The sequence below is a fragment of the Rana temporaria genome, chromosome 1 (assembly GCF_905171775.1).
Source record: "Rana temporaria chromosome 1, aRanTem1.1, whole genome shotgun sequence".
In the NCBI taxonomy this organism is placed as follows: Eukaryota; Metazoa; Chordata; class Amphibia; order Anura; family Ranidae; genus Rana; species Rana temporaria.
Genome location: NC_053489.1, coordinates 242,764,886 through 242,784,129, shown reverse-complemented (window position 1 = coordinate 242,784,129; position 19,244 = coordinate 242,764,886). Strand labels below are relative to the sequence as shown.

At 44.0% G+C, this 19,244-nt stretch overlaps 1 protein-coding gene across 1 annotated transcript in view; it reads right to left on the bottom strand.

Moving 5' to 3' along the window:
• Window positions 1-5,477: 5,477 nt before the first annotated feature.
• The window catches only part of POLE (DNA polymerase epsilon, catalytic subunit), a 100,621-nt gene continuing 86,854 nt past the window's right edge, over window positions 5,478-19,244 (bottom strand). The window contains exons 42-49 of the mRNA XM_040352113.1: window positions 19,060-19,192; window positions 18,432-18,630; window positions 18,186-18,317; window positions 10,099-10,292; window positions 9,582-9,782; window positions 9,368-9,493; window positions 5,799-5,888; window positions 5,478-5,715 (exon numbers count right to left, since the gene is read on the bottom strand). Coding sequence (XP_040208047.1) covers window positions 5,602-5,715; window positions 5,799-5,888; window positions 9,368-9,493; window positions 9,582-9,782; window positions 10,099-10,292; window positions 18,186-18,317; window positions 18,432-18,630; window positions 19,060-19,192 — 1,189 coding nt within the window. The 3' untranslated portion in view covers window positions 5,478-5,601. The remainder of the gene's footprint in view (window positions 5,716-5,798; window positions 5,889-9,367; window positions 9,494-9,581; window positions 9,783-10,098; window positions 10,293-18,185; window positions 18,318-18,431; window positions 18,631-19,059; window positions 19,193-19,244) is intronic.

Genomic DNA, 19,244 nt, shown 5'->3' with positions numbered 1-19,244 from the left:
AAGCCTTAGAGCCGGCAGGGGACCAATGCTGCATCCACCTAGGTAAGTATGATTTCCAAACAAAAACAACAAACACCCGCTTTACGATGAAATGGTAGACTCACCCTGTATTTTCTCACTGGTTTATGAAGAGAAGAACCCCTATGAGCTAGCTCACAGTATGGATATTGATAGTGAACACCCTAGTCACAATGCAAGTGGTACTTTTGCCAAACTGACTGAAATGTTAGCACAAGATTTACAGGCAGCTCATTACAGGAAGTTAAAATAGTTTTGGCACTGAAGAAAGTTTAGAAATTTGCACACTCTGCAATGTCTACGGGAGTGGCCCATTTTAGAAGTCAAGCAACAGGCTGTCACTGGACATCTGCAGGCCTCAGCTTCAGAATCAAGCCACCTGTATCGAGACAAGTAAGTGCAACGGACTACATACATACTACATCAAGTACTGATCACATTGATCCATACTATGATCATGAGTCAACCAATGCTGATTACTGTATGTCTTGTCAGAAGGAAGGGGAAGGTACACTTTTTTAATCAATTACAGTTACTTTTGTCACAGTTGGTGTATAACACTGCTAAACCTGCTTCTGCAGTGGACTCTATAAGGGACAGTCAGTAAGAGGCTTGCTACCTCATCATCCTCTTACACAGCTCTTTAGAATGCCATCTTGCCCATGCTAGACCTACGGTCTGGATACTAGTTCCGATGGCACCTGAAGATCAGGAAAATACTTTATATGTCCTTTGGGCTTCTATCAATTTACAGTACTCGCATGCCACAAGGAATAAGGGGTGCACCTGCAAAATCCAAAAGGTTAATAGAGTTTTGGGTGATCTAGGACCCAGGGAATGTCTTGTGTACCTCAATGATATGGTGTTTGGACTAGAAGAGCATGAAGAACAACTCTCTAAAAAGGACGGACAGCAATGTGCAGGTTCTGCTGTCACTGTAGGCCACATCATCTCTGCTGTGGAGTGGCCACCGATCCGGTCAAAGCAGCGGTAAACTGAACTCAGCCGCAAATTTTTTCGTTTTGTTTTTTTCTGGATTTTGACGATACCGACGCAGATTTGTAGCAGGGTACATAAACGTGGCCAAAACTCTTCATTCAAAAGAGGCCTTCCAAAAGTCCTTTTGGGAACCACTGGACAGTTGCATGTGTGGAGACTTTCATTCAATTGAAGAAGCTCACAGAAGCACTAAACTTAGCATGTGCCAATGCCCAGAAGCCATATGTGTTCTATGTGGATGCTAGCTTTGAAGGACTGGGTGGAGTGTTGTACCAATAGCCTTCATTAGCCAAAGCCTCACTCCTAGTGCATGCAACTATACCGTTTTCAAGTTAGGGCTCCTGGCTTTAAATGGGCCATCATTGATGAGTTACATGATTATCTGTATGGAGCTACATTTAAAGTAAAAACAAATAATTTTTTGATGTATCATTTAACCTCTGAATATGCTGCATTCGTTCACTGCTTCCATGAGGTTTTATTTAATACCATACGCCTTTATTTATTAGAGTTACTATATGAATAAAGCTATGTTTAAACCCCTGAAGAAAGGCATTTCTAAGGAAGAAATGCATCGGGTATCTTGGAGTGCTCCAAGTATCTACTTTTGTATTGTACACTCATTTGACTTCCAAGTCTTTTCTGCACAAAGATTTTAACGTGTTGTTTTTTCTACATACATTTCTGATACAATAAAATGTATCTATATTTTTACTATTGGTGTTGTTGCCTTCCAAAGTCCCATTCCCAGGGGGATATCCTGTCTATACACTGAACAAAGGTCTTCACCAGGGTGTGAGCAGCCAGAGGTCTCTGAAAGAGAATAGCAAAAGCCAAAACTTGAAGGGTGAAGGTACTCAAGACGAGCACTCATTCAGACTAAACTGGAGAAAGGCCAGGATAAGACCCATGGAGTAGTCTAGAGTGAAATTCTGTTCCTCACGCCAAGTAAAGTGCATTTTAACTGCAATGATAGACCTTCTGAGGGGTTAATTTACTAGTCTTTAAAAGTGTAGGAATATCCAAATCTCTGAGATCTAAATTTCAAAAGCCAATCCATCAAAATCAGCGACCATGAAGCAGGGTGGTAAACTGACCCATATCAAAATGCTGAAGGCTAAGGAAGTCTGCCTGCAAATAGTCTACCCTGGAAATGTGAACAAGGCCAGGGTGTGTTTTTCAGCCCAATCCAGAATTTAGTCTGGTTCTCAAAAGAACATATGGCTTTTGGTGCCACCCTAATGGTTGATGAAAACCACTGCTTTGGCATGGTCTGACTGAAGCCTCATTAAATCATCCCTGAAGTTGGCTGGTCCACGGCTGCAGGAACTGCTGAATAACTTGTATTTCCAGAATGTTGATGGGATGTTTGGCCTCCTTTGAAAGCCATTTCGGTCCCTAGGATATCTCCCTAACCCCCACAGGCTGGTATCATTTGCAAGAGCCACACAGATTTACGCGGAAAAAATAGTTTCCCAATCACATCACACGTATAGCAAGCCATATCCCTATGGCCTTCATAAGACAGGAGTATTAACCCATGCAGTCAGCAAATTGAGCTGCAGAGGCCTGGAGTTAAATATGGTTAACATCACTGCCTCAAAAGGAGGCCACCATCTCACCCAGTATTTTCATGTCAGAACATTAGCACAAAGGGACAGGGTAAAGCTTCTGCAAAGCAGCACAAAAGATCCCATGGTCTCAATGGAGAAGGGCAGAATTGAGGGCATAAAGCATGGAGGAGAGAAGGACCAAACTACCAGAAATAGGGGTGCCCTTTTGTTGAGAGCCTGGCTTGGGAGTAGACTTTACTGGCTTGACAAGCAGGACAGAATTGAGAGGATTTGGTCATGATTTTATGCCCCTTTTACACAAGAGACCCAATCTGGTCTGGCTGTCCATTTTTTTTAGCCAGACCTGATGGGGTCCACTATTCTCCTCTATGGAGCACCAGGTGTACACAGACATGTGTCCATTTACACCCGGCTACCTCTGGGGCCGATCTGATTTGGCAGGGGGGGGGGGGAAACGGACGTAGATCTGTTTCCCTCCGTCTGCCTGAATTGGATCGAAGGGCAGCCCACTATAAAGCAAAGCGGGCTGTGTTGATGTCCGCTCTGCATAAGTGAAGAAGGCACAGACCTGCCCCCCTGCTTAGCAAAAATGGATCCGGTCCCTAAAATATCCTGCACAAATGGACTGAGAAAATATAGGCAAGGATTCTGGCTGCTGGGAGGAGCTCCATTTTTTGAAGTACCAGATGATCAATCAGGATTAACCCAGACTTGTATGCCATTCCCTTGGCACAGACCACCTGGGTCAGGAAAACATCCATAGATGCGACTGTTGGTTGCACGGCCTCACATAAAAAAAAAGTAGTAAACCAAAAACAGAGACTAATATATTTCGGCTTACCAATCATTGGGTGTGGTGGCTGCAGAAAGTTTCCTTTTTTTAGGCTTTTTTCCCCTCTGTTTGCATCTGGGGATTCCACCAGTAACACTTTGTATTTAAATGCCTACATTCCTAACGAAGGAGCAACAGAGACACCTTTGGACAACACCATGGTCAGCCTGGGGGAAGGGGAGTGTTAGATGTACTAGCAGATTTAGATGCACTTAACAAATTAAAAAGTCAACTTCCAGCTAAGGCCCCTTTTACACCTGCGGATCGTATGTCCGCTTTTTCATCCATCCGTGGTCCCTATGAGATCGCGGATGTCAGCGGATGAATATCCGCTGACACCCGATCTCACCCGCCTCCGCAATGATCAGATTCTGCAGACGGAGGAAAACCCTATTTTTCCTTCCGTCTGCGGATCAGATGAACACAGACAGACGGTCCGTGTTCATCCAATCCCCCATAGGGGAGAGCGGAGAAAAGACAGGGCGGTCCCTGCACAGTGTGCGGGGACCGCCTTGTCATCCGCTGGCTCAGCGGGGATCAACGGAGCGATCCCCGCTGAGCAAGATGAGGTTTACGGGGTGGATCATTACTGATCCGCCCCGTGTGAAAGGGGCCTTACACTTTTTAAGCAGTTACAGTAACAGTTCTGTTCTTTTTAGAAAAAAAGGTTTTACATAAATGAATAGATGTTGATTATGGTAAGCACTCCTGTCAGTGGTTTTTTTTCAAATTTTTTCATGTCGTACGATATTTGGAGCAGATACCAAGCATGTAAAGTTTTAAAATTGTGCACATCTGAGAAAAGGTGGCAAACTGGGGTACCTAAAATTGTCCATGGGTGACGCTTTGAAAGCCTATTACAGGTTATCAGTGTAGGTTATGGCCCTAGAAGTGTTGCTCTCAGACATTCTCTGCGATACCCGATATGCGTGGTGCAATCGCCATTTACATGTGCATGTCGGACCTACATGGGGAATGGGGTGCATCTAATGTTTTTTACACTATTGCAGCAATTATCCTGGTGTAACCACTTGCTGTCCAGGACATGTATATACATACGGTGGATGGCACTTGGTTTAAGACTGGGATGTCCTCAACTGACACCGTCAGATTTATTGAGGCATGAAATAACTAGATCCACCACTGGAGTTTCAACCTCAACAGGCTACTGCTGAGCAAACAGTTTGGGAGGAAAAATATTTTGTCTGGCTGCGGTCAGTCCTCATACAGAACATCCTGTACTAGTGAGTGGACTTGAAACATCTTTGTAGGCTTCTTGGACTTAGGTAGAGATCCCTTATTTTTGGGATCTTTTGCCCAGGTGGGGACAGTTCCAACTTCAAAAGTGTGTGTACAGCCTCCGCCAAAACTGTAATGGTTTCCACAATTGGCGAGAATGGGGCACCAACTGTGCTCATATATTTTGCATCCCACGGTCTTTAGCTGTACAGAGATCTTCCCCATGAGCTCTGACACAGAAGGCAAAAACTCCTCTCTGGTTAAAAAGGAGGAATCAAGAGTAACAAAGCAGTTAAGGGAAGACTGAAATCCAAAGTACTTTAAACAGCGTTATCCGAGGGACCTCACCTGAATCCCCTCATTATCACCCTGCTCAGTGTATGCTGGCCTTCCCCATTTTCCCTTGTGCCTGATGTCTGCCATATGGATAGGGGATCCCCCTAGTACTCACTACCTGTGCTGTGGAGCAGAAGTGTCACAGTTGACCCGTGTCTCATCACTGAAAAGGTGTCTCAATTTTTTGCGTCCAGTCACCTGAAGGTGGCTACATACAACCCATGGTCTATGAATAAAGGACAATGTGTTCTGAAGCATACAATTTATTTACTAAAATACATTTTTTGGAATTGCAATTGTACCTTGCACTTTTAAGTCAGAAATCAGACAATGAAATTTGCTATTCTGCCAGAAAGATCTTATTTAAAACATTACCATGTCGATTCGCATCATAAAATGGCTGAATATTTAATGCAGCCTTACAGCTCCATTGAGTTCTATCCTAAATGGCTTACTAAAACAATAAAAACTATACACAATTTGTAGATTTAAACATTTATTATGAAGTTACAATTTACAAACAATAACAGAAATGGTCAGATACTGACCAGTCCCCCAGCACAAAGAGTTGAGGGTCTTGTAAAACCATAACTTTGTATGGAATCATTTAGAAAGGTGTGCATTTTGTTGCATCAGCCAGTTTATTGTCTCTAGAAGATGTTGCATTTGGTAATGCTGAGCAATATTCCGGAAAGCATTCACCTGTTCCATGAGAGTCTGAAACAGAAAGGTTATGGTCAGAGAAACCCACAATACATGGAACAATACAATAAATGCCTTCCATGCACCAATAAACAAACCTTTACTGAAATGGTGAAGCTGAAGTCACCAGCACAGGTGCAGTACACTGGCATGTTCGCTTCTTTCACACCTTTACATTTCAAACACACCTGGGAAAGAATGATTGGAGGGAAAAATCATGCATAGGTTCCATGGATGTGAAAACAACAGCATAAGGTATATACTAGTAGCCACCCAAAGCATTTGCAATTCTTCACTACCAAATTTCTGTCACAATATACAAACCGCAAATGGATATAAAAGTTAAAGGCGGGTGGGTATTGTTTTACACAAAACACTGCCCTAGCTCACTAACTGGAATATGAAAGACTTTTTTGATCTGCATAATTGTTCTGGGCGAGTGGTGCAAAATACTGAAACCAGAACGTCGGCATAATATTCGAGGAAACTAGCATTCTTTTTTTTAACCAATGGCAGCCCTATACATCTCCCTAGAATGTTTTACAGAAAATACCTTACCCTGTCCAGGTTCTTGAAGAGGACAACACAATACAACGTATCTCTGTGAAGGTTCTCATTTACCAAAGCATAGCTAATAGCGAGTCCCAACTGGACTGGTTCGGTATGGCTGAAGATGTTTCAATGCGTATTTAAGCCAATGCAGTTCTAATGAGTGTCAGGAACACACTCTAGCATTTATATCTACACAGGCAGCACAGACACCTTAATTCAATCACCATAGAATGTGTCACCATAGAGGGTGGATAAAAAAAAAATCAAGGATTTAAAAAAAATGAAAAAAAAAAAAAGATTTTTTTTTATTTAAACAGATTTTGATTTATCACATTTATTTCAATAAAATGCTTTTGGAGTAAAAAATCTGTAGAATTTGCCCTCCAATGCTAGGCCATTCATTTGTTGAGAGGTTGAATTGTCTCCCCAATATACAGGTCTTTGCATTCCTGTTTTGTTGGGCTTGAAATACACAGGTATGCAGCATTTGCAGAAAGGGCAATTTGTTATTTTGTGCCTCTTCCGATGTAAAAACTTGATATTTTTGTCCAAAGTTTGGGTGTTCAGTAAATGAAAAATGTTCCAGTGTTTTAACCAATTCCTTACTGGGCCACAGTCAAAAGATGTCCTTGGTAGCAAGTGGAATGCTGGGGTTACGGCTGCAGCTAAATGCCATAACCCCGGTATTGTTTTTTTCAGCCGGCAATTCTCTAACCCGTAAAAGTGATCAAAGCAGCCGATGGATAACTTTTAGAAGCGGCAGGAGGGTGGCTTTCCGGTGGTTCCCGGGCTTACCTGGATGATCAGTAGCCCCGGGAACCGATCTGGCTGCGGCGGCTGGTAACAGAGAATGACGGCCTCTACTCATTTCTATGGTCTAGGACAGTGGTCTCCAAACTGCGGCCCTTTGCGTGCCTTTATCCGGCCCTTGGGACACTATCCCTCCCAATGATACGAGACCCTATGCTGCCATCTGGAACCGACAATAGAGCACTATTTCTCCCACTGACACCACTAATGGGGCACTATGCCTCCCTATGATACCAGCATTGGGGCACTATTCCTCCCCCCAATACCAGATGTTTACTCCCACTGATGCCAGGAAAATTTCCACTCCCGCTGGCCAAAGTCCGGTCCTCCAAGAGTCTAAAGGATAATAAACCGGCCCTTTGTTCAAAATGTTTGGAGACCCCTGGTCTAGGAGAACCAGAGCGATGTCATGACATCGCTCTGGTTCTCCTAGACCAGGGGTCTCCAAACATTCTGATGTCATGACATCACTTCTGGTTCTCGGCCCAATGTAAACAATGTCATTTTTTTAAACATTAGATCAATGTTTTATTTGATCTAATGCTTAACATTTTACAGAAGAAATCTGGGGTCTTATTGACCCCAGACCTCTTCATAGAGAAGACCTGTCACTGCTTATTTCGATCACAAGGGATGTTTACAAGGGACAGTGTAAAAATGAAAAAAAAAAGAAAAAAAAGGTAATAAAAAAAAAAAAATATATATATATATATATATATATATATATATATATATATATATATATATATATATATATATATATATATATATATATTTTTAAAGCACTCCTATCTCCATGTGCAATGGTGAACGCATATGTAGGTGATGCCCACATATGAAAACAGTGTTCAAACCACACTTGTGAGGTATTCCCGTGAATGTCTGAGCAAGAGCGAGAATTCTAGCACTAGACTCCCTCTAACTGTAAAGAAAATCCTGTAGAAAGTGTCGCCTATGGAGATTAAGTACTGTAGTTTGGCACCATTCCATTGGGTTATATATTCGGTTTTCAATTCATTAAAGTGTTGGTTTTTTGAATTGCCTGAAAAAAAAAAAAAAACCTTCGCAAATACCGTCCGACACAAAAATTATCAATGACCGCTTTTTTATTCTCTAGAGCCTTTTCTAAAAAAAATAAAAATAAATATATATGTTTGGGGGTTCAAAGTAATTTTCTAACAAAATTCTATCCCCCGGAGATTTATACATACAGTACATGAGAGAAGTGTCAGAATTGGCCCAGTAAGCAAGTGGCCAATCCTGACCCATGTATCATTTACATACTTGAACCATAAAATGTGTTATTTCTCCAATCTAAAGGCTCTTCTCCACCTGCCCCATTGTACAGGTTAGCTACTATGGGAAATGCCATGGCAGAGCCATGTTTCTGTCTGTAAAAGTTACCCTTGTACTTATTGCTTATTCTGAGCTATATGTGGAGATGAAACATTCCAGCATACAAGGTAACCGTTTGGAGGGTAGAAAAGCGCTGCAGTTTTGACTCTACAAACTATAAGTAAAACTTGGTCATACAATTCTCCAGTTGACATGCAGTGAGTCTTGGCGCAGCTTCTTATTTTCGTTTTTAGCAGATCATACTGGGAACTGTAGCACCAATGCATCTGAAGAATCAGTGTGTGTTCAGGTTCTAATTACATATGTTACACTCTCGTCATGGATACATTATATGCTAAATCCACTGTAGCACTTTTACTACCCCTAGTGACTGAAGAAATGGTTGAATGACCAGTGGAGAAGGTAGGTGCAGCCTACGGTGTCCATGCTGCAGCTGTTTGGTCTGGGCATGCAGGATAGTATAAAATTAATTTAAAATAAGGAATTGTGCAAAATGGTCTATATTGTGTAAATAGCACAGCCAGCCACACCATGCTAGTTCATAGGCCTATGCATTGTATCTCTATCTGATGTTTGGCCTGTAGAATTTTTTGTGCAATATCGCACAACCAGGGAAGGCATCACATATGAATGTAACTGGGGAATGGATGTGTTATACTGTATATTACATCAAAGCAAGAGAAGTTCACCAGCACACCAAGGATCTCCAGAACCAGACCAAAGCGCCATTTAGAGACATCCTCTTGCTATGACTAAACACGGTTCCAGCTGGTGGTCGCTTCAGCACCCACTTATATGCACAGCCATTTCTACAGGAACGTGTGCGTTGGGAATAGTACGTTGACTTATTACATCAACTCACCCTGCCAAGATCTGTAGCATTGTTTTCCATTAGGAAACAAATAGGAATTGGTGACACTGATGAACCAAATACATGTGTATAGCTTACCAAATCCTGCAACATGAAAGCCATCATCTTCTTCTGTAGAGCCTCCACCAGTGACATCTCAATGTTGTCAGAGTCATATTCAGTCTGACAGTTTGAACAGACCCACTGTGGCAGAACCGACCCATCCTGTGTTAGGGAGGGATACAAGTAAAATTAAAAGGCTTACAGGCAGTGCACTATGCAAAGCAATCATATTTCCAATCTTTGGACAAACCTGACTAATTAAAGGATCTTTGCACAGATCAAGGTCACGGCAAAAATTACAGTTCCGGCAAATTATTTCAGGAAGGATGTAAGAGCGACACGGATCCCTAAATTGTGCAAACTCAGAGAACTCCCCTACGTCAATTAACCGCAAGAGATCTCTCTTCAGCTTGTTGACCTGGTTGGTTATATTCGAATCCAAAGAAAGGACCTGTAAAAATGATAAACCTAGTATTACTTTATAAGCAGATTTATGTAGTACTATGGCTCAATTGTGTTTGCTCATTAAATTGTGGTATTTTACCAAGTAAGCACAGAATATTTTCTATAAAAATGTCTATATGATCATTAAAATATATGTAGAGACATGGAGGAAATAAAAAAAAGACTGATCAAATGCATGCAACCTTTAAAAAAAAAAAAAATCTGTAGATAAATGCAGAACATGTCATGATTATTTCTTTGCCATCCAGGAATATTAACCATTACAGTTGTAACTGTATACCCAAATTATAATGTTGCCTCACCTCACAAACATATTTTATAAACTCCAATGCAGGATTGTTCAGGAGCAAATGGGATCCGGGCAAGACTGGGAACATTTCAGAGGGCTCAGTGACATGGCGTGTCCCTGTTACCTTTTTCTGTATCTTTTGTGTGATTGTGAAGAAGTTTTGTGTCAACTCATTTGCTACATAGTCCTGTGAAAATGTGATTAGACCTGTGAAAGATAGATGGATAGTAACTGAAAACACAGAAAATAAGATGAACAGTAAAGCAAAAACAAACAAAAGTAGAGATTTTACAAAAAATGTCATGTGTAGAAATGATAAAGCCTACGAAGGTAATATTTTATGAAAAAGGGGTTCTTTGAACTACATTTTACAGTGTTTACTGTGATATATGGCTAGCAGAATATATAGCAGCAACCAGAGACTTGAAGGCTCTGTCCACCCAAAACACATTTCACTTTTTGGGAAGATTGAGAGTAAAAAAAAAGAAAAAAAAAAAAAGTAGTATCACCAGCAGGAGAAAAACAAACAAACTGGTTAAACCCCCAGGGGCCCTGTCGCACTTGTCCCAATTCTAATTTGTGCAATAAAAGCCAAATATGTATTTTCTGTCATCGCTAGATGTAGTTTGCACCCCGCCACCCCAAAGCCTAAAAATATGGATGGGGGGGGGGGGCATTTACAGCCAGCAATAGGTCCCATGCCCCTTCTCCATTCTGTAGTACCATGTTGCCACATCACTCTTGTTTAGGTTACAGTGAGGCCGGATATGCAGTCCACTATTTAGTGGAACGAACAGTGTGGAAACTGTCAGTTGGTGTTATGAATGCAGCAGGAGAAAAGAGATTTTATTTACAAAAACCTAGTCAAATAGCACTAGCCAGGTGCTACACTACGCTGTGTAGGACAAGGCTTTTGCTGTTGTCAGCTGGGTTGTGATCCATTTCTGAATAGCTTACAGCTCCTGCTGTTTGTTTACAAGCTGCTAGAGGGAGGGCAGGCAAACAATGGAGAAGTGTAGATCTACTGGACCAAAATGGAATAGATTAAAGATCACAAGCATGTAGCACTCTTTTTTTTTAGAAGATAACCTAGCAGAGATCAGAGGTCAATATAGTATGCAATGCATAGTGCAGGGGTCAGGAGCAACACAGGGTGCAGGAGTCAGTGGCTAAACAGAGTTCAGAAGTATGTAACGCAAAAAGAGATTTTTAATACAGCTTACCTGTAAAATCTTTTTCTTGGAGTACATCACGGGACACAGAGCGGCATTCATTACTATATGGGTTATATGGAGTACCTTCAGGTGATAGACACTGGCAATCTCAAACAGGAAATGCCCCTCCCTATATAACCCCCTCCCATAGGAGGAGTACCTCAGTTTTGTAGCAAGCAGTATGCCTCCCAAAATGGTCCTCAAAAAGAGGGGTGGGAGCTCTGTGTCCCGTGATGTACCCCAAGAAAAAGATTTTACAGGTAAGCTGTATTAAAAATCTCTTTTTCTTTATCGTTACATCACGGGACACAGAGCGGCATTCATTACTATATGGGATGTCCCAAAGCAATGCTTACAATGAGGGGAGGGAGAACATCTCCAAGACAAAAGGATTTAATTTAGAGGTATACTCAAATCATAATAAATCCAACTTAGTTGAGAAAAATAATCTTAAATTTTAAATTTAACTCAAAAAAAGAGGAGCCCCCGGAATCCGAGGGTCTCAAACTGCAGCCTGCAGCACTGCCTGCCCGAAGGCAGTATCAGTATTCCTTCTTACGTCCAACTTGTAGAATTTTGTAAATGTGTGGACAGAAGACCAGGTTGCCGCCTTGCAAACTTGAGCCATAGAGATCTGGTGGTGTGCTGCCCAGGAGGCGCCCATGGCCCTAGTAGAATGAGCCTTTAATGATACTGGAGGAGGCAACCCTTTCAAGCCGTAGGCCTGAGTGAGTAATTGCTTAATCCACCTAGAAATGGTGGATTTTGCAGCTGCCTGCCCCTTCTTGGGCCCATCCGGTAAAATGAACAGCACATCTGTTTTCCGGATCTTCTTTGTAGCTTTAAGATAGGCCTTCATGGCCCTGACAATATCCAAGGTATGCAGCAACCCTTCCTTTCTGGAAGTAGGTTTAGGGAAGAAGGATGGTAATACCAAATCCTGGTTCAAATGAAAACTGGATATAACCTTCGGTAGGAAGGAAGGATGAGGGCGGAGAACGACCCTGTCCTTATGAAAAATAAGATATGGTTCCTTACAGGATAAGGCCGCCAGTTCCGAAACTCTTCTTGCGGAAACTATGGCAACCAAAAATACTAACTTCCTTGTCAGTAAAACCAAAGGAATTTCAGCCAACGGCTCAAACGGTTGTTTCTGTAAACTTGACAGAACAAGATTTAAATCCCACGGACAAAGCGGGGATTTAACTGGAGGTTTAATACGCAAGACCCCTTGAAGGAAGGTCTTAACCAGCGAGTGGGTGGCCAGCGGCCGCTGAAACCACACTGACAGGGCAGAAATCTGTCCTTTGATTGTGCTTAATGCCAATCCTTTATCCACTCCTAGCTGGAGAAAACTTAAAACTCTATCGATGGTGAACTTGCGAGGAAGCCATAGCTTGGACTCACACCAGCCTACATAGGCCTTCCAGACCCTGTGATAAATCACCCTAGAGACCGGTTTCCTGGCTCTGATTAGGGTAGAGATTACTTTCTGAGACAGACCTCTACCCCTGAGAATCAAGGATTCAGCTTCCAGGCCGTCAGATTTAGATGCCGTAAGGCAGGGTGGAGGATCGGACCTTGCGATAGCAGGTCTGGCCTTAGAGGCAGAGTCCAAGGGTCTCCCACTACCATCCTTAGGATTAGTGAGTACCATGCCCTTCTGGGCCATGCTGGAGCTACCAGGATAACTGGTATGTGCTCCACCCGGATCCTGCGCAGCAGGCGGGGTAGTAACTGGAGCGGGGGAAACGCATAAAGAAGTTTGAACTGATGCCAAGGGCAAACCAGCGCATCGGTTCCGCAGGCCATCGGATCCCTTGAGCGGGACATGAACCTGTCTAGCTTTTTGTTGAGTCTCGATGCCATGATATCCACGTCCGGCACTCCCCATTTTTGGCAGAGTGCTTGAAAGACTTGTGGATGCAGAGACCATTCCCCCGGCCATAGAGTCTGGCGGCTTAAGAAGTCCGCCTGAAAGTTGTCCACTCCTGGAATGAATATTGCCGATATGCAGGGCACATGAGCCTCTGCCCATAGGAGAATCAAGCTCACCTCTCTCTGAGCGGCTTGACTCCTGGTTCCCCCTTGGTGATTTATGTATGCCACGGCCGTGGCATTGTCTGATTGAATTCTCACCGGGAACCCCTGCAATTTTGACGTTCAAGCCCTGAGGGCTAGTCGAGCAGCTCTGAGCTCCAAGATGTTGATGGGCAACTGCTTCTCTGGCTTTGCCCAAGTACCTTGGCGAGTGCAACCATCCAAAATTGCTCCCCAGCCCGTCAGGCTGGCGTCTGTGGTCACTATCTTCCAAGCCACTGGGCTGAAAGACTTCCCCTTCAGTAGATTCTGGGGGTCTAACCACCAACACAGACTTTGTCGGACTCTTGATGAGAGCGGCAACGGGATATCCAAGGCCTGTGGCCTTCTGCTCCATGCTGACAGGATGGCTGCCTGTAGGATGCGAGTGTGGCTCTGGGCGTATGGTACCGCCTCGAATGTGGCCACCATCTTGCCTAGTAACCTCATACATAGGCGAATAGTTGGTTCTTTCTTGCTTAGAACCAGTAGGATTAATTCCTTGATGGCTTTGACCTTCCTCAGAGGTAGGAACACTCTTTGTTGTTCTGTGTCTAATCTCATGCCGAGATATTCCAACTGCCTTGTGGGCAGGAAAGCTGACTTTTCTCGATTTAGGACCCAGCCGAACCTCTCGAGGTATTGGACCGTGAGGGCCACTGCTCGCTCCAAGCCGGGAGACGAGTGGTCTATGACTAGGAGGTCGTCCAGGTATGCTAGGATCGTGACCCCTTGGATCCTTAGCTTGGCTAGGATTGGAGCTAGGACCTTCGTGAACACCCGGGGGGCCGTAGCCAACCCGAAGGGAAGCGCCACGAATTGGAAATGACGCGAAGCCACCATAAAGCGTAGGTATCTTTGATGTGGCTGATAAATTGGAACATGAAGGTAGGCATCCTTTATGTCTATGGACGCCATGAAGTCGTCCTTTTGGAGTGTGGCAGCTGCTGACCGCACGGATTCCATCCGAAATGAGCGGACCTTTAGGTATGCATTTACCATCTTTAGGTCCAAAATTGGCCTGGCATCTCCATTGGACTTTGGGATGATGAATAGGTTGGAGTAGAAACCCAGCCCCTGTTCCAGGACTGGTACCTCTACTATTACCTCCTGGGAAAGTAGATGATCTAATGCCGATCTTAATGCGGCTCCCTTCTCCGGATCGTTTGGAATCCTCGACTCCTGGAAATGAGGAGGAGGAAACCTTAGGAAATCTAATTTGTAGCCTGTGGCCACGGAAGACCGTACCCACTCGTCGGGAATGCTGGCTTCCCAAATCTCTGAAAAGAGTCGCAGCCTTCCCCCCACCTTCGTGGGTGGGGGCGCCCCTTCATAAGGTTGGCTTGGGGGCTGGTTTTGCTGGTTTGCGAAACCACTGCTTTCTGCCTCTAGCAGCCTGTCCTTGTGACTTGCTGTTGAAGCCGAAGTTTGCTTTTGCAGGAGGCCGTCGATACTGCTTGGCATTAGAGGGCCCCTGCCCAGGGGAATACTGTCGTTTAAACGCAGGCCCCTGATACTTCTTCTTAGTTGGCAAGAGAGTACTCTTGCCGTTTGAAATGGTCTGAATGTATTTATCTAGGTCTTCTCCGAAGAGTCGTCCTCCATGGAAGGGGAACCCTACCAGGAGCTTCTTGCATGGGGGCTCAGCCTCCCAGCTTTTTAACCATAAGAGTCTTCTCATATGGATAAGGGATAACGATAAACGTGACGCTTGCTGGATAGAATCCCTGATTGCGTCTACCGTAAAACATATGGCCTTAGGGACATCCGAAAATTCTTCTGCCTGCTGGGCAGGAATAAGTTTAAGCATCTGCTTAAATTGATCCGATAATGCTTGAGCGACCCCAATCGCAGCCACAGCTGGCTGTACTACTGCCCCTGCAGTAGTGAAGGAGTTCTTAAGTAGTGCTTCCAAGCGCTTATCAACTGGATCCTTGAACACCTGTATGTTTTCTACAGGGCATGTTAACGATTTGTTAACACATGAGATGGCTGCGTCCACTGCAGGAGTAGCCCATTTTTTGGAAAATGTATCTTCCATAGGATATAGGACAGAGAATCTTTTAGGTGGTAAGAAGATCTTATCTGGCTTGTTCCAATCTTGGAACAAAACTCCCTCTAATAGAGGATGGATCGGAAACACAGCATTGCTTTGAGGCGCCCTCAGTGAGCCCAAAGCTGAAACCGTCGATACCTGGAGATCCGGTACTGGCAAGTTGAATGCCTTATGGACCAAGTCCGACAATCCTTGAATCCACCAGCTCTCCCTCAGGGAGACTGCCCCAGACTCCTCTGTATCCGGATCTTCGATCCCTGAACCTACTTGGTCCTTGTCCAAGAGGTCGTCCAATTCCCCCGAGGAAAGGACCTCCTCTTCTGAGGGTCCGCGCTCGGGCGACGGAGATCTATTCCGCTTACTGCCCCGCAAAGCTGCGGCTATCATTTTTCCCATGCTTTTCTGCATCTCTTTTAAAGAGGTGAGTAATACCTCCTCCGTGACCATCTTAGGGTTGGACTGACCCGCGTCAGCTCCAGCCCCAGATCCCGATGGCCCCAAGGCTCCCTGTGGGGAAAGCAGCGGCATAGCTTTGTCCGAGACCTCAGACTCTCTGGGGGAATCCCCACCTCTTGTACCCTCTGACCCGGATGCCATGGTACAATACCGAGGTACACCTGCTAGCTTATTGGTACCTGGGACTATAAATAGTTAAATGCCCAAACACCTGTTTGGGGGACAAAAAATGCTTCCTCTCCCCTAGATGACACTTTTTTTTTTTTTTTTTTTCAATCTAGGAAAGAAAAAACATTCTGTCCCCCTGAGTAGTATTGCAAGAAAAACTATGAGATGGAAAAGAAACAGCCTATTCCTAGGCTTGAAAACAGTCTTCTGAAGACTGCAATATTCTTTCTGGCCACTGTGTGTCCTCGGCGCCCCGTGCTCTTTCCTCCCCAGTTCCAAAGTATTGAATGAGCTGTATGGAACAAACAAACAAGGAAGGGCCGCCCCTTCCTTAAGCCACTGACCCGCCCTTCCCCCCCAGCAAACTCAAACAGGAAATGCCCCTCCCGACAGGGGGGGGGGGTTGGGAGGAAGGGACCTCTCTGCTCCAGCAAACTGCAGCCTGCAGCCTGCAACCACGAGGAGGTCAGCGTTTGAGGAGGAAGACTGAATGGAGCATCGCCTGGAGGCTTGCAGGTAAGCACAGCTCTCTGACACACACATATACTTTTATATCACACAGGCCCCACTCAATGCTTTTCCAACACTACAAGGGAGGTCACATCTTATGGGGAATAATACATATAGAGCCATCCTATCTTTATGATATGTGACTAGTTTGCCAGATGCAGTGCATAACTTTAGGCATGTCCCCTGTGACCCCCCAGAAAAAACCTGCTAAGAACCAAGTTCCGCAAGTTTTCCCCTCACTTACCTGCTCCATGCCGCAGGACTTTGCCAAGCAAGAGGCCCAATCTTCCCCCATCTCGGTGGGGATGTCTAGACCTTCAGGCCCTGGGTTCCTATGAAGGATCCACTGTCCTGGGCCCATATAGCACCCTGGCAACAGAAAACATTAGGTACCCAAAGGTTTTCTAAGTTCTGGGCCCAGGGTCCAGCTCTCTAAAAAGAAAAGCATTATGGGCTATACCCCAAGGGTTTGGGGTCCGGTTACTGACCACTTTAGCGCTGAGGCTTTTTTGGACAGAACCGGTTAGCTCACCTAATCCCAAGGATGCGGAGGCAAGCTAAACCATGACTAACACCTAAGACACTGGCGTAAAAACTGAGGTACTCCTCCTATGGGAGGGGGTTATATAGGGAGGGGCATTTCCTGTTTGAGATTGCCAGTGTCTATCACCTGAAGGTACTCCATATAACCCATATAGTAATGAATGCCGCTCTGTGTCCCGTGATGTAACGATAAAGAAAGTGCAGGGTCCATTAGTAAGTAACACAGAGTTCAGTAGTATGTTAACTAGGGTTGGAAAAGAGTACCGCTCCAAGCCCTGCGACCTATGCTGTGCTCCCGCCCTGTAGTACTGACAAAACAAAATGAACTAAGGATAAAATCCAAAGCTGTAGAACATCCAAAAATTCATGCAACACTGCATAGCTATGACTAAGCATCTATCCATGATGTGAAACATGTTGGCTTTTTTGTCCCCATGTCCACTTTCTACATTTGATTGCAGTGTTGCATGAATTTTTGGATGTCATACAGCTTTGGATTTTATCCTTTGTTCATTTTTTTTCAATAAATCGCCTATCAGACTGCGGCAGTCCAGGACAATTTCTTTTTTCCATGTTAACTAGGTTTGTCGCGATGCAGATACTAGTATCGGTATCGATATCAAGCATTTTCCCAAGTACTTGTACTCAAGGAAATGCTCTGATGCTTCACTCGATACCTGGGCAGTCAGGGGAGGATCGGTGCGGTAGTTACAAGCACCAATGTATTTATTTCAATAAAGTCTGCAGCTTATTGTTAAAAAAAAAGTCTGCAGCTTATACAGTGGCGATCGGTGCTTGTAACTGCCCCCTAAGCCACAACTATCACCGCCTGATTGTCCCTGTATCCTCCTCCGTTCTGCTGCTGTCCCCCTCCCCCCGTTCTTCTCCTCCGCCTCCTCTGTCAGGATGGAAAGCAGGGGTAGGACCTGGAAAATCAGTTCAAAGGTGTGTAGTATGTAATGCAGAGTGCAGGGGTTAGTAGCAAGTAAAGCAGGGTGTAAAGGTCAGGAGTAGGTAATGCAGAACTCAGGTTTTTCATAGACAAATATTGCACATAACAATGCACATTTTTACCTGGCATGGCCCCAGTTTCACCTACTGCCTCTTGAGTCACTTGGCTATTCTGCCTGCGCTTGATTGGAGTACTACCAGGAGCATTTCGTCTCATCTCCTCCTTCATACTATGATAGACAGCCACAATGTAAGCTGAAATAAAATAAAAACATATGTGTTAACACACAAGCTCTGGAGCATTCAGACAGGTTTGCACTCATGTATATATAGATGTTCTATATTGCATAAAGGAAAAGTACCGCTTACCTGAAATGATCATCAGAAAATAACTCTGACACGAGGCTGCCTGAGGCAGATATTGCACAATATTCCAGCTGTTCTCCAAGCACTCTTCAACCTGGTCCTCTGGCTGTTCATTATCTGAATTACCACCTGTTTCTTCTTCATCCTCCTCCTCTTCACTGCCCTCCTCTTCATTACCCTGAGATTTCTTCTTCTTCTCAGTCTAAATTATTAAAAATAAGACCGAGCATCATGACAAAGCCAAAACATCACAGGACTTCATTAAAGGGGTTGTAAAGGTTCATTTTTTATTTTCTAAATGGGTTCCTTTAAGCTAGTGCATTGTTGGTTCACTTACCTTTTCCTTCGATTTCCCTTCTAAATGTTTTTTTTTTTCATTGTCTATTTCTCACTTCCTGTTTCCCCAGCCAGAACGGCTTGAATGATGGGGGCAAGCTTACTGAGGAGGAACAGGAAGTGAGAAATTCAGACAAAGATAAAAATCATTTAGAAGGGAAATCAAAGGAAAAAGGTAAGTGAAACAATAATGCACTAGCTTAAAAGGAACCTATTTAAAAAAAAAAAAAAAAAAAAAAAAAAAACACTTTACAAACCCTTTAAGACTCAACCTAAACAATTTTCTGGGACTGACCTCTCCATAGTGCACACTAGAAGGAAGTTTGCCTTTAATTCCACCATAATTAGCAGGGTCCATCCACAGCAAAAACTCCCAGCAACGTGAAAATGAGATAGTTAGGGAGTGAAAGATCTCCCTGGAGTGAATACTGCAACAGAAATATGGTCACATAACACAAGCTGCTAGAAATCAAGGTCACA